Source organism: Tamandua tetradactyla, chromosome 3 (assembly GCF_023851605.1).
Source record: "Tamandua tetradactyla isolate mTamTet1 chromosome 3, mTamTet1.pri, whole genome shotgun sequence".
Classification (NCBI taxonomy): domain Eukaryota; kingdom Metazoa; phylum Chordata; class Mammalia; order Pilosa; family Myrmecophagidae; genus Tamandua; species Tamandua tetradactyla.
Window position 1 is genome coordinate 23,485,312 of NC_135329.1, and position 18,462 is coordinate 23,503,773.

General features: G+C 50.3%; 1 protein-coding gene across 2 annotated transcripts in view; it reads right to left on the reverse strand.

The window, feature by feature from the left end:
• Window positions 1–1,672: 1,672 nt before the first annotated feature.
• The window catches only part of PEBP4 (phosphatidylethanolamine binding protein 4), a 217,628-nt gene continuing 200,838 nt past the window's right edge, over window positions 1,673–18,462 (reverse strand). For both annotated transcript variants that reach the window (XM_077152773.1, XM_077152774.1), the window contains 2 exons: window positions 16,562–16,675; window positions 1,673–1,942 (listed from right to left, as the gene is read on the reverse strand). In XM_077152773.1, coding sequence (XP_077008888.1) covers window positions 1,830–1,942; window positions 16,562–16,675 — 227 coding nt within the window. In that variant the 3' untranslated portion in view covers window positions 1,673–1,829. The remainder of the gene's footprint in view (window positions 1,943–16,561; window positions 16,676–18,462) is intronic.

The window sequence follows — 18,462 nt, forward strand, 5'->3', positions numbered from 1 at the left end:
CGCACACCCAGGAAGTCCCTTCTGAGGCTGCTTCCATGACACTGCAAATGGACCCTTCCTTTTGCTCTTTTTGTTTTAGTTCTGCTTGCAAGCTTGTCTGGTGGAGTAGAAGGGAGTGGGGGATTCCAGAAGCCTGTACTGCCTCCGGTTCCTTTTGCCCTTGGCTGGCATCAAATGCTCTTCTAGAGAACAAGCATTTGGTGTCCATCACCCGGGTAGTAAGCCCAGTCTATTGATGGGAGAGCGGCACATCATCCGATTCTCTCTTCCTCTACAAACTCTGTTTTCCCCTCCATTGCCTTATACAGATCCCTACACTAAAAATGTTCCAATTAAATGGGTGCTTAGCCTGGCTAAGAGGTCCTTCAGAGCCCCTCTGACTTTCAGCTAAATGGGACATGGCTCTAAGAGGGTAATAACTCTGTGCCTAACTGCAGCCTGCCCCTTTCATCTGGGGATCTCAAAGCACTTTGCACATTATGAGTCACCAATGCTGATGCACCTAGCCAAGGAGAGAGGGGTTATTAACTCTTGGAGGGAAAGTGAGCTGAGGAGGAAGTTGGGAGGGGACACTGAGAGGTCTGGAGTTGGGTGTGGGGTGGGGGTGGGCATGGGGTTGAGGAGTCATGCTTTTGACTGTGAGTGAGACCACAACAGCAAGGTCATTCCAAGGCATCACGGGGTGGGAAAGGTAGGCATCCTCCGGAGGAGATCCAGGGGAGTTACACGCTGAAGTGCCTTTCCTGGGAGAAAAGGGATATCCTGGGAGCTTATCCATAGCTTTCTAAAAGCATAAATCAGATTATGTCACCCCTCCCTTCTTCCTGGCTTATCATCATTCAGTGATTTCTCATTGCTTTTAGGATACAATCCAAAACTTTAACTTGGCTGTAAGGCCTGGCATGTGGTCTTTGCCCACCTTTCCAGCTGTTCTCCTTAGTCTGTTGTACTTCACTTCAGCCACACTACTGGCCTTTCCTTTGCTGGAGCATTTCACACATGCCCCTTCCAGCCAGAGAGAGGGCCTTAGCAGGTGCTGTCTGGAATGCTTTCCACCCCTGGCCCATCCATCTGGTTTACCCCTGCCCAACCCTTCAGCCCTGAAGTTAAATATTGTCTCCTCTGAGAGGTCTTGCCTGAGCCCTCAATCTCCACCACCTGCATCATAAATTGGGTCCCCTTTTCTACCCTTATAGTGCTTGTCACTATTTATTACAATTTGTTTGTGGATATCTGATGACTATTTCCCTCCCTGACTCGACTGTAAGCAAGCAGCATGCCTTGTTTGCCCTGTTCAGTGTATCCTCAGCACCTGGCAGAAGGTCAGGCACATCATTCATAAATGTTGAATGGATGTTGTTGGATGCAGACCTGGAAAGGGCCTGGGTGGTGATAAACCACCTGCACCCTGCCACTTGTCCCCTCAGTTTCAGGAGGTAGAGAGGGTAAGTGATTTGCTCGAGATCACCCAGTGACTCAGTGACAGTTCAGGGGTTCCCTGGGGGTTCCCACCTCCTGCCTGTCAATGTGCCCCTGCTCCCCCACTCCTACTTCCAGCCACTTGCATTTATAGGAGGGCCCCAAGCCCCTGTGCCAGGCACTGGTTGATGTCCTCTTGTTAGGTTTTGAAGGAAGATGGGTCAGGAAACAAAACAAGTCAGACAGCCTTGGATGACTTTTTAATTTTAATTTGGAAGATAAGGGGTTCCACACCCAGAGGCCAGACCATCAGTGGTGGGCAGTGGGGACACTGGCCTAGAAGATGAAGTCTGAGGCTGAGTGTGCAGTTATCTCTGCCTGGGTTTGTCCTTGGGGGCCATTATCAACAGCTACAGGAATCTGGAGGTTTGGGAGTCCTTGGAGTTTTGGGTCATGAACTGGGTGCTTGCTTCAGGTTCACTCAGGTGGAAGCGGTTCAGGAATTTTTCCATTTTCCAAGAGCCTGGAAGGACAAACAGAACACAGAAAAATAGCAAGAGGGAACCCTGGACTTGAGAGCCAGCAGGGAGCTGAGAGATAGGCCAGCTCTGCATGAGTGGGGGCAGCGGGTCATGACCTTGGCCACCAGGCCATGGGGAGCAGGGTGCCTGCTGGCTCCCAGCTACAGAGGCAGACTGCTGGGCATTAGGAGAGCATTTGGGAGGTGGCATACATTTCTGTGTTGCCTGCTCCTTGGAGGACAATAGGGCAAGAGGCCACTTTCAGTATGTCTAGCTGAACTAAGATTTCTTCTGACTTAAGGGACAGCCTCTTGGTCTCCTACCCCAGTGCCCTTTATTTAGCATAACTCTGCCTTCTCATCCATATGCAGAAAGGAAATGCCCCCTGGCCTCTGCCCACCTTCCTTTATTTGCAGGCTCTCCTGACTTCAGGACTGAGGCTGCTTCTTCACACCAGGTCACCCCAGCTGCTGGGTCAGAGATTAGCAGAAACCTCTGGGTCATTTTTTTAGTCTCCTCCACAAAACCCTTAACACCTCCTCCCCTCGTCCCAGGAAGCCCAGTGCAACGGGGCTCCTTCCCTGGCTGCAGCAGAGGTAGAGGGGCAGGGATTACAGCTGGGACCTCTTCTCCCTGCACCGGGACCCCTGGATCATGGAAAGGCAGCAAAGAGTGGGGCGGTCAGCGGCGAGGTTCTGCCCCTCCTCAAAGGCAGAAAACAGGGGTGTGGGGGGAGACACATCCTCTGGGGCAAATGTCAACAAGCTTAGTGGCTGTGCAGGGAGGGCACAGCCCCGGGCACCGGGAAGAGCTTGAGGGAAGTGGCCAGAGGCGTTTTCCCATGCTCCTGTTTCTGAAATCCTGGGCCTCAGGCACCCCGGCCATATTATGGCCAGATACAATAAAGGCCGCCCAATTAAGTTTGAATTTCAGATAAACAACAAATAGTTTCGTAGTGTTAGTATGTCTCAACTATTTCAGGGAGCATACTTATACTAAAAAAAAATTTAGTTGTTCATCTGAAATTTCAATTTCACAGGGCCTCGTGTTTGGTTTGGTTTTGGTTATTAAATCTGGCAAGACTTCCTGGGTGGAGAGAATGCCCGGGACAGATGTTGCCCAGTGCAGAGCTAGGCAGTGGCCGATAGGCTGCAGACAAGTAAAGAAGAGTCATCTCTGACACCCACAGAGAATAGGGCGAGGAGCTGGTGGCTGAAAATTCCTCTCAGAGCCTTGCCTGAGACTCGCAGGCCACCCATTTCCCCACCTGTTGTTCCTGTCTGCACCCACCACTCAAATTTCTAACAATGAAGAAAGCAAGACCGTTGGGTCACTCAACTTTCCCCCCTACCCGGCGACTGTTTGCATTTCAAATATGTTCTTGAGGAGAGGATAATTTTTAATCCAAAGAAATGAAATAATAATAAAATAATAATGAAAATGACAACAACAACAAACCTGGTGCTTACTACATGCCAGGCGCTCTTCTAGGAGCCCTACATACATGAATTCACTTAATCCACATGACCGTCCTGCATAGGGAGAACTAATCTCCATTTCCCAGGTGGCCAACAGAGGCACAAGAGGCGGCAACTTCTCAGGCATTGCTTAGGGAGTGTCCTCGGGACCGGGATGGGAGAAGGGGCCTTTTCAAGTTCCCTCCAGTCCTTTCTGGCCATAGGTGCCTGCCCCCCTGGGAAAGTGTGTGTGTGTGTGTGTGTGTGTGTGTGTGATAGGGCTTATGGGTGAACTGGTATGTGGCAGGCATGGGAACAGGGGGGCCTTCCCCCTGAGTAGGCAGGAAGGAGTCTGGGTAGCAAGGAGGGAATTGAAACCCATCACGAGATCAGAGGCAAGTTGTCAGAAAGAAATCCCCTGCCACCCTGAGGGAGACTTCCCTCCCCTCTCTCAGCCTGCTCTGTCCTCTCCTAGCTGGGGAAACATCTCTTGAATGAGTTTATAGGGCCCTGGGGACCTCACAGCAACTTTCCATGCACATTTCTGACAGCCCCGTGGTTCTTGGGTTTCTGGGGTGGCTCCTTAACCCAGGCCCTGCCCTGCCCCAGCCAGCCTAGCACCGCGCAGCCTCCTGCTGGCCTCCTGCCTCCTCCTCTCCCCGGCTTGGCCGTGACTCCTCACCCCCACCCCCATTTCCTGTCACAGAGGGCTAGAGGAACTGACCCTGTGCAAGTTCTAGAATGAAGAGGGGTGAGTCAGGCCCTCAGGGGTGTTTGGCGAGAGATGGGGAGCTAGGAGGCTGTGGCTTCTGTGGTCACTGCTTGGAGGAAAGTCCCATCCTGAATGGCACTGCTCTGTTCCCTGAGCTGGAGCGAGGTTCCTGCCATGCAGGAAGAGGGCGATGGGCTGGTTATGCTCAGGCCACTGGACATGGACCCTGGGCCCGCCCAGGATGGCCTCTTCCTGGGACAAGGGCAGGGGTGCTGGGTTGAGTTCAAAGGCCTTTGTTATCTGAGACCTCTGGAGGGAGAAAGCAGGTGGGCGGTGTCTGAGGTCTGTGTGGGAGGGTGAGGGAGCAGTCGATTGTCCCCAGAGTGACCCAGAGGGTGGAACACAGAGGCCCGGTCCTCCTTAGAGCGGGGGGAGCTGCGTATGATGTATAGGTTAGCCCCTGCACAACCCTAGGGGGCGCAGTTCCCACTCTGCATGACCCTATACGACAGCCGTGCCTAGAGGTCATTCGCCCACTTATTGTTCATTGCAATATGGCAGATGGTCATGATGACAGAGTAGCTCAGAGCCGCTGCCCAGCAGGGTGGGAGATGCCCCAGGCCTGGGCCCAGGTGAGAGGAAGGTCAGCTTTGCAAAGCCACCACTGTGTGCATGACCTTATGCTGGACCCTGGGGCAAGAAACGAATGACCTGTATCTTCAACTGCTGGGAGAGGAGCCCCAGACCCAACCTTTCATAGAATAATCCTCTGAGCTTTAGTTCTAGGGATTGCAAAGTCTGGAATGCTTGAGAATGGCCCTGGGGCACATCTTGACAGTTAGTCTCTCCACCCCCAGCTTCTCAAATGTGTGTGGCTGGTTCACCACTGGTTGGGAGGGGTGCAGGGGTGGGGAGTGGGGTGGGGTTATTACATGCAACCAGACAGCTCCATTGAGACTTTTAGGGTTAAACAGGCATGCAAGACCCAGAGAAAGTGATAGTACACCTAGCCCAGCTCCACTCCCAGTGCTTTTGTGAAGCATGGGTGGACAGCTCCTTCGCTAGGATGTGGAAGCTCTGAGCAGGGGGGAGTCTCAGTCCCTGGAGTGCAGGGTCTCCTTAACACTGACAGCTGCCTTCCTGGGACTCTGCTAGGCATGTGAGGGAGCGGCTTTATCCAGCCCAACCGCTCCCCTCTACAATATAATAATAATACAAGGTAATTAACACCAGACACTAGTGCTCTGCCCTGGCAGTTAGGGTTCCAGCCCATGGATGCCCCTGGAAGCCTCCAGGAGGCCCACTCTTAGGGATTCCCAGACAGCTTAGGACAGTGGCTGCCTGCATGTCCCTGCTCTAACCAAGGGACACTTGTCATTTGGTCCTCAGCTGACCCTGAAGCCCCTCCAGCCTGGCCCGGTTCACGTGAGCTGGAGAATAAGGTGGTGGAGGGTCCCGCCCCAGCTCAGGTCAAGTCCTTGCTTGTGGCCACCTCTGAAGCTGAGTTGCTTGAGCCTCCTGCCCAGGGCACTCTCTACTGGCGCACCTTGCTCCGAGCTGCCCTGTCCCCACAAGGAGGTGAGCTGGGTCTAACGAAGGGCTGCCACCCTCTTCCCTGGCCTCGCTCTACTCTCCCCCTTGTAGGGGCACCGCTGCTTCTTTTCAGGGGACAGTGGCCCTGAAGAAGAGTAAAAAAAAATCACCTCCAGCCTAATAACTGTCCCACAGAGAGCCTGGCTCAGGTCTGTAATTTTCTGGCTCGTCGCAGTGCTGGTGGAGGGGACGGAAGAGCTGACGCCGTTCTCTGAGATTAATGGTGTCCTGGTGGTGGTAGGCGGGAGGCCTGAGCCTTTTAGTTTTTGTGCCATTAAATGACATCCAGAGACTTCCACTCAGGAGCTGAAAAGCCCTGGTTCCATCACATCCAATTACTCCGGTAGCATATTTGCTGAGTGGCTGATCTGCTGACTTGAGAGGCCTGAGGTAGAGCGGATCAGTTTGGCGGGATGGAGAGGGTGGGGAGGCCAGGTGGAGCTCCCGGGGTGGGGGTGTGGGGAGGGCTGACCCCCCTCTGCCCTGGAGAAGAGAACCCAGGAGAGCTGGAGGGTGCGAGCCCAATTCCTAATTATCCCGTAAGTCTCCTTCCGTAAGCTGGGGGTGGGGTGGGGGCCAGGGAGGCCGAGGCAGGGAAACGCCAAGCTGTCAATTTAGCTTCCAGTGAACAATTCTAGTATTTGGAACTGGTGACGGTTGGTTGGAGTTTGGGGTGAAATTTGGGAATTGTCTGCCTTTTTTTCCTCCAGTCCGTGAAGATTGCTTTGGGTGTTGATGCTTGGCTTGCCTGGGACATGTTTCTTGAAGAGGTCTGCCTGGGGCCAGAGGAGATTCCAGGCAGTTCTGTCTGAGGGCTGCCCAGGAGGGCCCCGTTTGGAGGGTTGCCAAGCCCCCCAGTCCTTCCTGCTGCGCCAGGCAGGCGGGGGCACACAGCCGCCTTCCAGGAGCACACACAGCGACGCGGGGGCTGGGCCTGGGGATCCTGTGGCCTAGCCAGGCAAGCCACGGTGGGAGGGCTCGGCAGGGAGCAGGAAAGGCTGTCTCATAGTGGGCTTTGTGCGTGCATGTCTGTGTGTATGTGTGTGTGTGTGCGTGTGTGTGTGTGCATGCGTCTGTGTGTGTGCGTGCATGTCTGTGTGTGTGCATGTCTGTGTGTGTGTGTGTGTGTGTGTGCGCGCGCGCGCTGGAGTGAGGGGCAAAGGGCAGCCTGCAGGCTGGAGTTGGACTTCAGGCAGGCGCAGACTGAGGTGCCTGGGAAGCCCTGCCCCCTCCTCTTGCGCCTCTTTCCTCCACGTTTCCCTACATCACATGCTTTTGCCTCCCTGCCGCCTGGCCTGGTAAAGTTCCTTGAATTCCTTTCAGCCTCAGTCCTTTCACTTCAAAGCATCCTACTGCTGATTCTGCTTGGAGCTCTGCCGCCCTCATACCTGTGGCCCCCATGCTTTAAAACATTTCCCCCCTGTGCCCCTAGACTTAACCCCCTCTGGTGTCCTGCAGGCGTTCGGATGCCACAATCCAGACTTCAACTCCACTAGGTGGCCCGTGCCTCCTCTCTGACCCCATGGGGTGCGTGGGTCCACCCTGGACATGCTGGATTCAGAAGGCCCAGAAGCTTGTGGGGCATGGATTACAGCTGTCTGACCCCCTAATTTCAAGGACTGTTTTCCTGCTCCCCCCATCCATTTTGCAACAGGATTTCTCTCTGTGGTCCCCAAGCTGCTCCTGTGAGGCAGTGCCCCTGGCCTTGCAGGGCCCCGTTAGCTGCTGTGGCTGTGGGGACCTATCCTGGGCTTGCAGCCGGCCGCAGCATGTCATCTTGCGGGGCAGAGAGGGACTTCCCCCGCTCACTCGTGAGAGGCATGCCAGGCCAGCTCGTGACACCTTTGGGTGAGGTGGCTAAGGTGTGGCACAGCACAGACCACAGTTCCTGCAGAGCTTTAATCTCCACGCAGCGCTCGGCCACAGCCCTTTCCTGGGAAGAGGACCGTGAAGGTGTGACTGCTGGCCAAGGAGGCCCTGCGGCAGTGGGATGGTTCCCCACCTCCCCATACACGCATATACCCCAGGGCTCAGAAGTCCAGTAGTCCCTGCAGGGACAGAGAGAACGTTGGTGCGCTTGTGACAGGTGCAAAGGATCCCGCCCCAGAAGTCAGAAGAAAGTGAATCTGCTGTTGACACTGGACCCGTGGTCAAGCATGCTGCTTTTTTGGGCCTGGGTTTTCCTCATTTGCCAAAGGGGCCTCCCTGCCCATGGCACGCTGCTGGGTGAGGCTCAGTGGAGAAGGAGGTCGGGGAGGGCAGGATTGGCTGGTGGAGAGGCTGGGTGCTAGCAGCACTCCTGTGTGGTGTCGGGATAGGGAGGAGGTGGATGTGGAAATTATCCTTTGTGGGCATGGTGCACACAGAGGTGGTTGCCTTTTCAGATGTTAGAGGAAGTCGATGGGGTGTGTTTATGAACGTGGGGGTGTGAGAATGTGCAGGTCTCTGTGTGTGAATGGCTTGTGAATGTGGATACACGGGTGTATCCCAAACACAAACACACTCATTGATTGAAAGTCCGCAACACAGTAACAGGTGGGAAGAAGGAAACATAAGACAGAGGTGGCCTCTTCTCTCCAGGAATTTATAGTCACATGTTGGAAGTAAGACCGAGGCAAATGAAAGCTGATTTAGTAAATCAAAAGAGATAAAAGCAGATGACTAAGTAAATCAGCAAAATGCAATGTGAATGTATAAAAAGATATCAGCACTAACAGGAGAGGGCAGGGGTAGGTCTGACTGATGGAAAACAGCCCTCTGGGGTTATTTTGAAGAACTTCTCGGAGGCAATAGGCTGGGAGTGGGTTCTGAAGTGGGGAAGGTGTTCCAGGTTTGGAGGCAGGGGACAATTGGCATGCACACACTGGCGGGCAGATTGGTTGTTTGGTAAGAGTGGTGGGCATGGATGATAAAGTAGGAGCTAGTGAGCATCCTGGCAGTGTGAGGTGAGGAGGGATATATGGCGTGAAGTGTGAATTAATGCTATATGTGTGAATCCTCTTCAGAAATGGCCCCCTTGTTGGCATCAAGTTGGTTCCTCTGGAATCTACAACACCAAGTTTAGATGACAAAGCCAAGGCTGCTGTGGGGAAAATGTGTAGTGAAACCATCATGAAACTGATGGGTGAGTCAAGAGGCCGGATCCTGGATGTTGGGCATGGGGGATTAGAGGTGTGAGAGAGGAGTTTGCTTGAAGGCACAGGGTGGAAGTCCAGTGTATTATAGGCCTAAGATAAGGCCAGCTCCAAATCTTGGAAGGCAAAATGTGGCTTTTGGGACAAATGTCAGTGAAACTGTGTGAGCCCTTGCCAGAGGGCACCAGTCTTTAATCTCTTTCAGCTTCCAAGTTCTTCCCTGCCATTGTTCCTCACTCAGGACATAGTCATGTTTGAGTATTTGAATATCTCCCTCCTTCTCTCCCCTGGTTTTCTCCGAGAGCTTCAGTTATCCAAAGAGCTATGCTGTGGTGATGTCATACCACTGTGAAAGCAGGGACAGTGTCCATCTGGCTCACTTTTGTATCCACAGCACCTAGAATGGTGCTTTGCACACACAAGGCATCTAGGATTGCCTGAATGAATACAGAAGACGTGGGTGGTCATGAGAGGATGGTGTGTGTAGTGTTAAATAAAGTCCTTCAAAAATTCATGTCCATCTGTGTTTTAGTTTGCTAATGCTGCTGGAATGCCATATGCCAGAAATGGATCAGCTTTTATAAAGGGGATTTATTAAGTTACAAGTTTACAGTTTTAAGGCTTTAAAAACATCCAAACTAAGGCACCCAGAGAAAGATATCTTGACTCCAAAGAAAGACCAATGTCTGTCACATAGGAAGGCATGTGGCTGGCATCTAAGGTCCTTGTTCCCGGTTCATTACTTTGTGTTTCTGATGCCAGTGGCTTCCTCTCTGGGCATCTTCAGGCCCTCACTTAGCTTCTCTGGGGCAAAGCTCTGGGTTATGGCATGCTTAGCATCTCATGAGAAGGCACAGGGCAACGTCTGCTGGGCTCTTCTCATGGCTTCTGGTTTCAAATGACTCTTGCAGATCCTGTGCATTCTTTTGGCATTTTTCCTCTGCATCTCCAAATATCTGTATCTATGTTGGCTCTCCAAGAATCTATACTCACTGCTCTCTGTGTAAACTCTTTTAAAGTCTCCAGCAAATTAATTAAGACCCTTCTTAAATGGGTGGAGTCACATCTCCATCTAATCAAAAGGACACACTTACAATTGGGTGGGTTACATCTCCATGGAAACACCCTAAATTGATCTGCCCCCACATGATTGGATTAGGATTAAAAGAACACAGCCTTTCTAGGGTACATATCAGTTTCAGACCAGCACATTCCACCCTCTGGATCCTCAAAAGACATGCTCTTTCTATATACAAAATACATTCATTCCATCACAATATCACAAAAGGCTTAAACCATTTCAGTAACAATACAAATACAATACCAACTCAAAAATAGTACAAAATCTCATCAAAGTCAGTTAAAGGTATAGTCTGTCCTAAGGCAAAAATTCTCCTCTGGCTATGAACCTGTAAAGCTTAGAACAAATTATCTGCTGCCAATATACAAAGGAGGGACAGTCATAGGGTAAACATTTCCATCTCCATAGGGAGAAATCGAAACAAAAACAGGGGTCACCAGACCGAAACCATTCCAAAAACCTACAGGGCAAACTCCATTAGATCTCAAAGTCTGGGAGTCACTTATCATTGGGGCTTGAGAGAGTGGAAGTTCTACCCTTTCCAAGGGCTTATGCAGTGGCCCTGTTCTCTCCAAACACTGGGATGAGGGTTGCAACATTAGGGGGCTTTGGGAGACCACCTTTATCTTGGTTCCACCCTCTCCAAGCATCTGGGCAGCACCTGGACTCTCTTCCATCTCCAGGGCACATGCTTGATCCCCTCAAAAACAGTGAGGTGGAGGCAAGGCTCCCCCAATCCCTAGGGACTGTGCTCCCTCTGAGCCTGAGGTGGCAACACTTTTATGCCTGCCCTCTGCCTCCAGGGCAAACTCACCCTTTCACGTGGATGGGTGGTTCTGTTCTTCTGGTCTGAGATTTCTTGGCTTCAGACCTTAGCTTAATTCTGCCTTTGAAGTCATTTTTGTCCCCTTCAATCTGTCCCTTTTAGTCCAGTCTGGTGGTGGCTCCATTTATACAGATCTTATAAAAAAATGTGTTGGTTTAGTATGTAGCATACAGGGATCAAAGCCATCAGACAATAGGACCGTACACAAATCTTTTCTGGATAACACCATCTCCAATATTGGCTTGTCCTGACATGGCTGATTGGTTCTGTGTTTTGTTAAATCTTCATGTGGGGCACTATTCTCTGGGGTCTCACTTTCTGGAAGCCCAGAATTTTCCAGACCATCAATTTCTGCTCTCTCTCTCTTTTTTTTTTTTTTTTTTTTAACTTTTTTTATTGTATAGTATAACATATATACAAAGCAAAGAAATAGAAAAGCAATAGTTTTCAAGGCACTCTTGAACAAGTAGTTACAGAACAGATCCAAGACTTTGTCATGGGCTACCGTATGATCCACTCAGATTTTTCCTTCTAGCTGCTCCAGAATATAAGATGCTAGAAGGCTTAAATTTTTTTTTTATCATTACAGTCAACTTTTTTTCTTTCTTTTGTTTTTGTGAAAAATAACATATATACAAAAAAAGCAATAAATTTCAAAGCACAGCACCACAATTAGTTATAGAACATATTTCAGAGTTTGACAGGGGGTACAATTCCACAATTTTAGGTTTTTACTTCTAGCTGCTCTAAAATACTGGAGACTAAAAGGGATATCAATTTAATGATTCAGCATTCATATTTATTTGTTAAATCCTATCTTCACTGTATAACTCCACCATCGCCTTTGATCTTTCCATCCTTCTCTTTAGGGATGTTTGGGCTATGGCCATTCTAACTTTTTCATATTGGAAGGGTCTGTTAAGAATTTGGGGTAGGGAGATGGAATTATCTGATGTTCTGGAGAGGCTGGGCCCTCTAGGTTTCAGGATTTATCTGGAACAGGGACCCATCTGGAGGTTGTATGTTTCTGGAAAGTTACTCTAGTGCATGGAACCATTGTGGAATCTTATATATTGTCCTAGGCATTCTTTAGGATTGGCTGGAATGATCCTGGTTGGGGTTTGACATGTTATGATAGGTAGCAAAGTCTAACTGAAGCTTGCATAAGAGCAACCTCCAGAGTAGCCTCTCAACTCTATTTGAACTCTATTTTCCCCCTTTTTGTCAGGATGGAATTGTGGATCCCATGGTGCCAGGGCTGGATTCATCCCTGGAAATCATCTGCTATGTCACCAGGGAGACTTTCACCCCTAGATGTCATGTCTCACGTAGAGGGGAGGGCAATGATTTCACTTGCAGATATGGGCTTAGAGAGAGTGAGGCTACATCTGAGCAACAAAAGAGGTCCTCCAGAAGTGACTCTTAGGCATACCTACATAAGAGTCTAAGCTTCTCTGCTACCTACATAAACTCCACAAGAGTATGCCTCAGGATCGAGGGCATGGCCTATTGATTTGGGTGTGCCCAAAGTCTGACACAGTATCAAGGGTTCCATATTCTTCCCCCCATCCCTCAATTTCTGCTCTCTTTGAACCCAAGAATTCAGTTCCCAGCTTATCCCTTTCTTGTTGTGCTTTACTATAAGCTACAAGGAGAGACCAGGGTGCATTTTCCACATTTAGTTGGGAAATGTCTTCAGCTAAGTATCCCAGCTCATCAATTATAAATTCTGCCTTTCATCCAACACCACTAATCACCTGGAACCTCAGAATGTGATGTTAGTTGGAAATAGGGTCTTTGAAGATATAACTAGTTCAGTTAAAATAAGGTCATGCTGGATTATGGTGGGCCCCAAGCTCAATGACTCATGTCCTTATAAAAATAGGAGAGAACACATGGAAACACATTTAAAGGAAGCAGACCATGTGACAATGGGGACAGACATTGAAGTGATGCAGCTACAAGCCAAGGAATGCCAAGAATGGCTGGCAACCACCAGAAGCTGGGAGAGAGGCATAGGATGAGTCTCTCTCAGGGTCCCTGGAAGGAATCAACCATGCTGACTCCCTGATTTTGTATTTCTGGCCTACTGGACTGTGATAGAATAAATATCTGTTGTTTTAAGCTACCCAATGTGTGGTAATTTGTTATAGCAGCCTAGGAAACTAAGCCAGTGGGAAAAACAGTACAGAGAGGAAGGAGCTATGCAGAGGCAGGAGAAGTGGAGTGGGAAGGCAAGATTTTATAAACTAGATGCAAGGTCGTCTAACCTGCCTGCAGGATCCTTGCAGTAGTCTTTGTGGCCATGATTCTGATCAAATTCTTCTACCCAGAGGTGTCTGGGTTTGGCCTAGTGAGTCCAGCCTGCTTAGCTGTTTTCTGCATTTGTCTGACAGAACTTGAGGTAAGGAGTGCTTGATAGGTTGGGAGGAAATGTGAGGGTCATGAGATTATAGACCAAGTAGTTCAACCCCTTGTCTTGAAGGAGAAATTTGAGAAATTTGAAGTGTTTGGTGGCTTGTCCAAAGACCTACAACTAGAGTTTGGACTTCAAGATTTCCTCATACTGCAATAAAGTCTTTTTCACCCTCATTCTTGATCAAATCAGAGTGCAGAGAGGAATCCTGCAGAGAATTTCACCCCTTGGCTTTGAACGACCCATGACACAGTCATGGAAAGTTAAACTAGAATTATCCCAAGCTCCACTGTCATTCTAAGGCTCTCATTTAATCTGAGGAAACTAAGGCCCAATGAGGGAAGAGACCTGAACATGGCTGTGTCAAGTTAACTATTCTTGATAGATGCTGCTCTGCTATTGCTCCTGTACACTTAACCTTTTCCCACCCAATCCATAGACGCTGTACCTGCCTGGTCACCCAGGGGATACAAGGGGCTGGTTACACCATACACCGTCCCTCCATGGATACCTTCCCACTCAAGTAGACCAAAGACCTCTGGGGGCCTGTGTTCATTGGCAGGGCTCCCTGCCCCGGCCTCCTAGGGGCTTCCCCCGTCTGGGGTTCTATAAGTCCCCAAGCACTGCTCAGGTGCTTTAGAGATCACTAGTCCTCTGGAGTTCTCCCATTGTGCAAGGGCTGCTGCTTCTTCTTGTGCATTCACCCCTGGCCTCATCCATGCAGGGCCAGGCCCTCCCTGCCTCATGCCTCAATGAACCTTGTAGCTTCCTATCTTCTCTCTCTTGTATCTCTGGTCAGTTCTGTCCACCACTCCAGGTTAGTCACATTTAAAGAGAGGCTTTGGTTGATTATGTCTCTAGTCAAGAATCTCTATTGGCTCCCCATAGTCTATTCATCAATGGCACACCTCTGCCTGGATTTCAAGGACTCTGCAACCTTCCTCTGTTTTTTCCTTTCCTCTCCATTGTTGCCTTCTCACAAGGGGTGCTTCTTAGTTTTTTAAAAAAACCTTTGCCTTTGTGGTTTCTTCAGAATGTCTTCCTTCTCCGAGGGCCCAGCTCATGTCCCACCTCCTCCACATAGCCTCAGAGGCATAGAGATTTACAGATCATCTAAATCCAACACTTCATTTCCTAGATGAGGAACCTGTGGCCCAGAGAGTTTTATTGGTTTGCCTGAAAGTCAAATCACTAGTCAGAGAGCAGAAGTCAAGATTTCCTCACCCTGCAGTAAAATACCATTGCTCCGTCCCTGGCTGAAGAGGGTGTGTTATCCTGGAGGGAGCCTTAAAACGGGGAGGAATCTATTCCTAAGTTCACATGACTGCCAGTTGTACTTTCATCCAGAATCACACAATTACCTGTTCAGTTACAAGCTGCTCAGCATTGTTATTTAATTGCTTCCAAAATGGACTGTAAACTTCTTGAGGGCAGGGAAAATTTCTGTGCCATCCTGCGATGCCCTCTCTGAAGCCTCTGGCGCACTATGGAGCATGCAGTTGGTGTTTGGTAGTGGAACCAGAACCTGGCCAGATCTTTCATCTGGGGGGAAAATTTCCCCACCTCCATTTCTGCCAGCAGGCATAGCAGCACAGAAGCCAAAAGGACTCTCCCCAGGTACAATTTCAATTTTTCAGTTTTCAAATAGGTGAAAGGTGGGGTCAGGGATGCACAGGAGATCGTGGTGGTGGAAAAGATTCAGAGGTGCCAATAGTGGTTTTCAGACCTGATGTGTCTCCAGCCTGCTCATCTTTGCCTCCTGAATCATAGGGAAAGCAGATCAGGCTTTGCTGGGCACTCAGGCCACCATGTTTTCTGGAGAAGAAGATGCCCAAGGGCCCCCAGCCATGGCAGAGTTGGTAAATATTTTGGGTGTACACAGCCTGCCTTTCCATTGCCTTTTCACTGCTCCTCCTTCCCTCTTCATCTATCCTTCAGGTGCCTCTTTTCTGAGCCTTATCACTACAAGGATAAGCATTGTAAACCTGAAGTTTACCGGTGGAACTTGGAGGCATGATTTTATTTTAGGAGAATCCTATGTGTGGGGGAACATCGAGGTCTGAGGTACTAGTGGTCAGCCCCCAGCCATCACGGTGCTTGGATTGGTGGATGGTGCTCCCTGACGTCCTGGGAGATGTCTCCAGAGAGCTGGAGAGACAGACCTCAACCCAGGAAATCATATTTTCTTTCCTTCTCTCTTCTTTCTAGCCAAACTTAAAAGTGTGTGTTTGGCAAAACCTTTTTAATGGATTATGGATAGCAAAGGTGCTGGGTGCTGTGGGCACCGGGCAGGGTTCACCAGTGAAAGCGCTGTGCTAACTCTGCTTCCAGGGTGGCATGGGGCCCCTGTGATTGGCGGCTCCTGCACAGCCCACAGCCTGAAGGGTTCCATCACTCAACCAGGACCTTTTTTGGGCTCCACGTGCCGCTCATCTGGGGCCTCGGGCATCTGGGGTTGTAACAATACCGTCACTGGCTTCCGAGTGGGTGGAGGTTGGTCAGGGTCACTGGATGAGGGGAAATGGCTGAAGGCACCCACCCACCTTCTCATCTTCCTGCCAGCCAGGGGGATGTACCCTTTGCACTCTCAAGTTGTTATTTGTTCTTTCTACATTATCTTCCCTTCCTGAAAATTAGGGAGGTGAAAGAGTGCACAGAGATTACTTTATTTCCCATGTTCCTGAAGAGAAATCAAAGGCTCAGAGAAGGGGCATGGCTCACATGGGCTCAGGTGAGTCACTTGCGGCCTTGCAGCGAGTGCCCAGGTGCCCACAGCACCTCCTGCTCCCTGGCCCTGGTGGCAGGAGGGCTGAGGCCAACTGGGCTGGGTTAGCCATTAGAAAGCTCTGGGGAAGGGTCCTTTCCAGAGTCTGAGGAGGGCTGCTCAGAAAAGCTAATGGAGCGGTTGTGGCTGGGGAAGTCTTTGCCCCACCTGTGAGCAGGAAATGGTACTAGGAGATGGCACTGGCAGACAGCAATTAGCAGTCAATGTGGACAGACCGGCAGGGTGGCATTCCAAGGCCCTTTTGCCCAGATCAGACTCAATTATAGGGTACAATTACCTGCGGAGATGTCGGGGGAAGCTGCCTACACATGCCATCTGAGGCTGCAGGGGAGATACTTCCCTTCCTGAGCTCCCATTGTTTCCTTTGAGACCCTGACTTATACACTGACCCACTCAGCTAAAGTCACCATCTTTGTCTCTGGGACTTATTTCTCTGGAGAGACCACATTGGATGCCAACATCTTCTCTGGGATACCCACCCATTCCATTTCACTCCCAAGCGACAGTGCCCTGTGATCCCAGGGAATCAAGGTCCCAACTGCCCCATTAATGCGTGTAGTATCCCATTCTACCCCAGAATTCAGCTCATCTGCAACGTGAGGATTGAAATGCCTTACCTCGGCTTTTGTTTTCTTTGGAAAGGAGAGAGATGGCCTTTTCTTCCTGAAGGTAGACGAAGAACTGGTACCGATGGAAGCCAGTTTGCTCTGGGGGAGAGGGAGGCTGGTAGGCTGTGGGGCAAAAGAGAAAAGTGTTGGCTTTTCCATCCTGTACCCACCTACAGTAGGTCCTCCTGGCTCCTCTAACCAGGGAAAATGCTGATTCTGTCTTTCCCTGGTTCCCTGCTGACCCTGCTGGGGCCCCAGAGGAGGGCTTACCCACTGCAAACAATTTAGATTTATATGTGGCAGGATCTCATCTCCAGTCTCTTCATTTAAGAAATACACATATATATTTTGTGGTCCTGGTGGTGGTGGTAGTGGGGTAGGTCCAAGAGAAGACGCTCCGGGCTGGCTTGAAGCTCTTCATACCCGCCATGGCTCTTAGGCCTTTCTGGGCCATGGGTGTTGGGTCTACTCTCTTTTTCACTTTGGTCTACCCTGATGGATTTCCTGCTTCAACAGAAACCCATCTTCCTCTGTGTGTCTATGTGAATTTGGCAGTGTGTTTTAATTTATTTTTTTCAGCATTTTCTTATGTACTCAATCCCCCAAAGAATCCAAGTTTTTTGGCTGGGTCCAGAGGATCTGGAAATGGTTATGGGGGTGGGTGGGACTCGGTTCAAAGGTTTGATGATGGGAGCTGTAGGCTGTGGGTGTTGGGGCAATGGGGAGCTCACTCGGGCCTTTCTGGAGGGGAAGGCTGACCTCCCTACTCTTGGCTCTCCCCCTAGGAGGCAGGTGTTCTCCAGGGGGACGAGTAGTCTGGGGATAGCCCTTATCCCTCCTCCAAGTCTATGTGTGTCCCCAGGGTTTTGCCTGCTGTGACTGGGCTTTTCAAGCTGGGTCTATTTCCAAAAACGCTGTGCCACTTCCCCTCCCCTCCCCCTCTCTTCATCTCCTTTTCCAAGGAGGAGAGTCAGGCCAGAGCCAAGAATTTTCTTGGGTGCCTGGGGACTGAGTGCAGTGAGATGCTGGTGGGAAGGAGTTTGCATACTTTATGGACGGCTCCCTCTCACCTTCTGATCATTAAACAAAAAAGCAACTGGCTGTTCCAAGCTGTGGGAAGTGTTCCTCAGGGACCCTTCCGGCCACCAGGGCCTCCAGCACGCAACAGCCAGGGGAATTCCTGATAATTCATCTCTCTCTGAGCTGTTGGTTTGTAGATCTGATGTGTGTGTGTGTGTGTGTGTGTGTGTTCAGAGTGAGAACTGTGCAGGCTGTGCTGGGATCCGTGTGAATTGCTGTGGCTGGGGTACCAGGGCACTAGTGTGTATTAGAAGACGTGTCATGTGTGTGCAAATACAGGTAAGTCAGTGTTTCCCACAAATACCTTCAGCATTGAAAAGACTTCTGAGCATTGGTGGGTGCTGGAGCGTCTCTTGGTGTGCTTGGATGTGTGGAGGGCAGCTGTGACCAGGCCGACTTTGGGCTGGTGAGTGCCCTTGAGGATGGGATGTCCCACGCTGCCTACAGATGGATGACTGTAAATTCCGTGTGGCTGAGCCTGAATTTAGAACTCCCTGGGACTATGTGATTGGGAGTTTGTCCTCAGGGGAGATGGAGATTTTACCCCTGTCACCAGGACTGTACTGAAGAATTCTCCCTCCAAGAGAAGAGCTGTTAGGGATTGGAGGGAAGGGTAGGGGTGCAGACGTGCTCAGCATCTTCTCTGGGTGGGCACTGGGCTAAGTGCTTTCCCTCATGACATCTCATTAATCCTCACCACAACTTAGCAAGGTGGGTATTATCTCCATTTATATAGATGAGGAGACTGAGGGTCTGAGAGGTTCAGTCAGGCAGACGTTAAGTGGCGCAGTTGGGGCTTGAACCCAGGCCATTCTGGCGCCAAAGTCTAC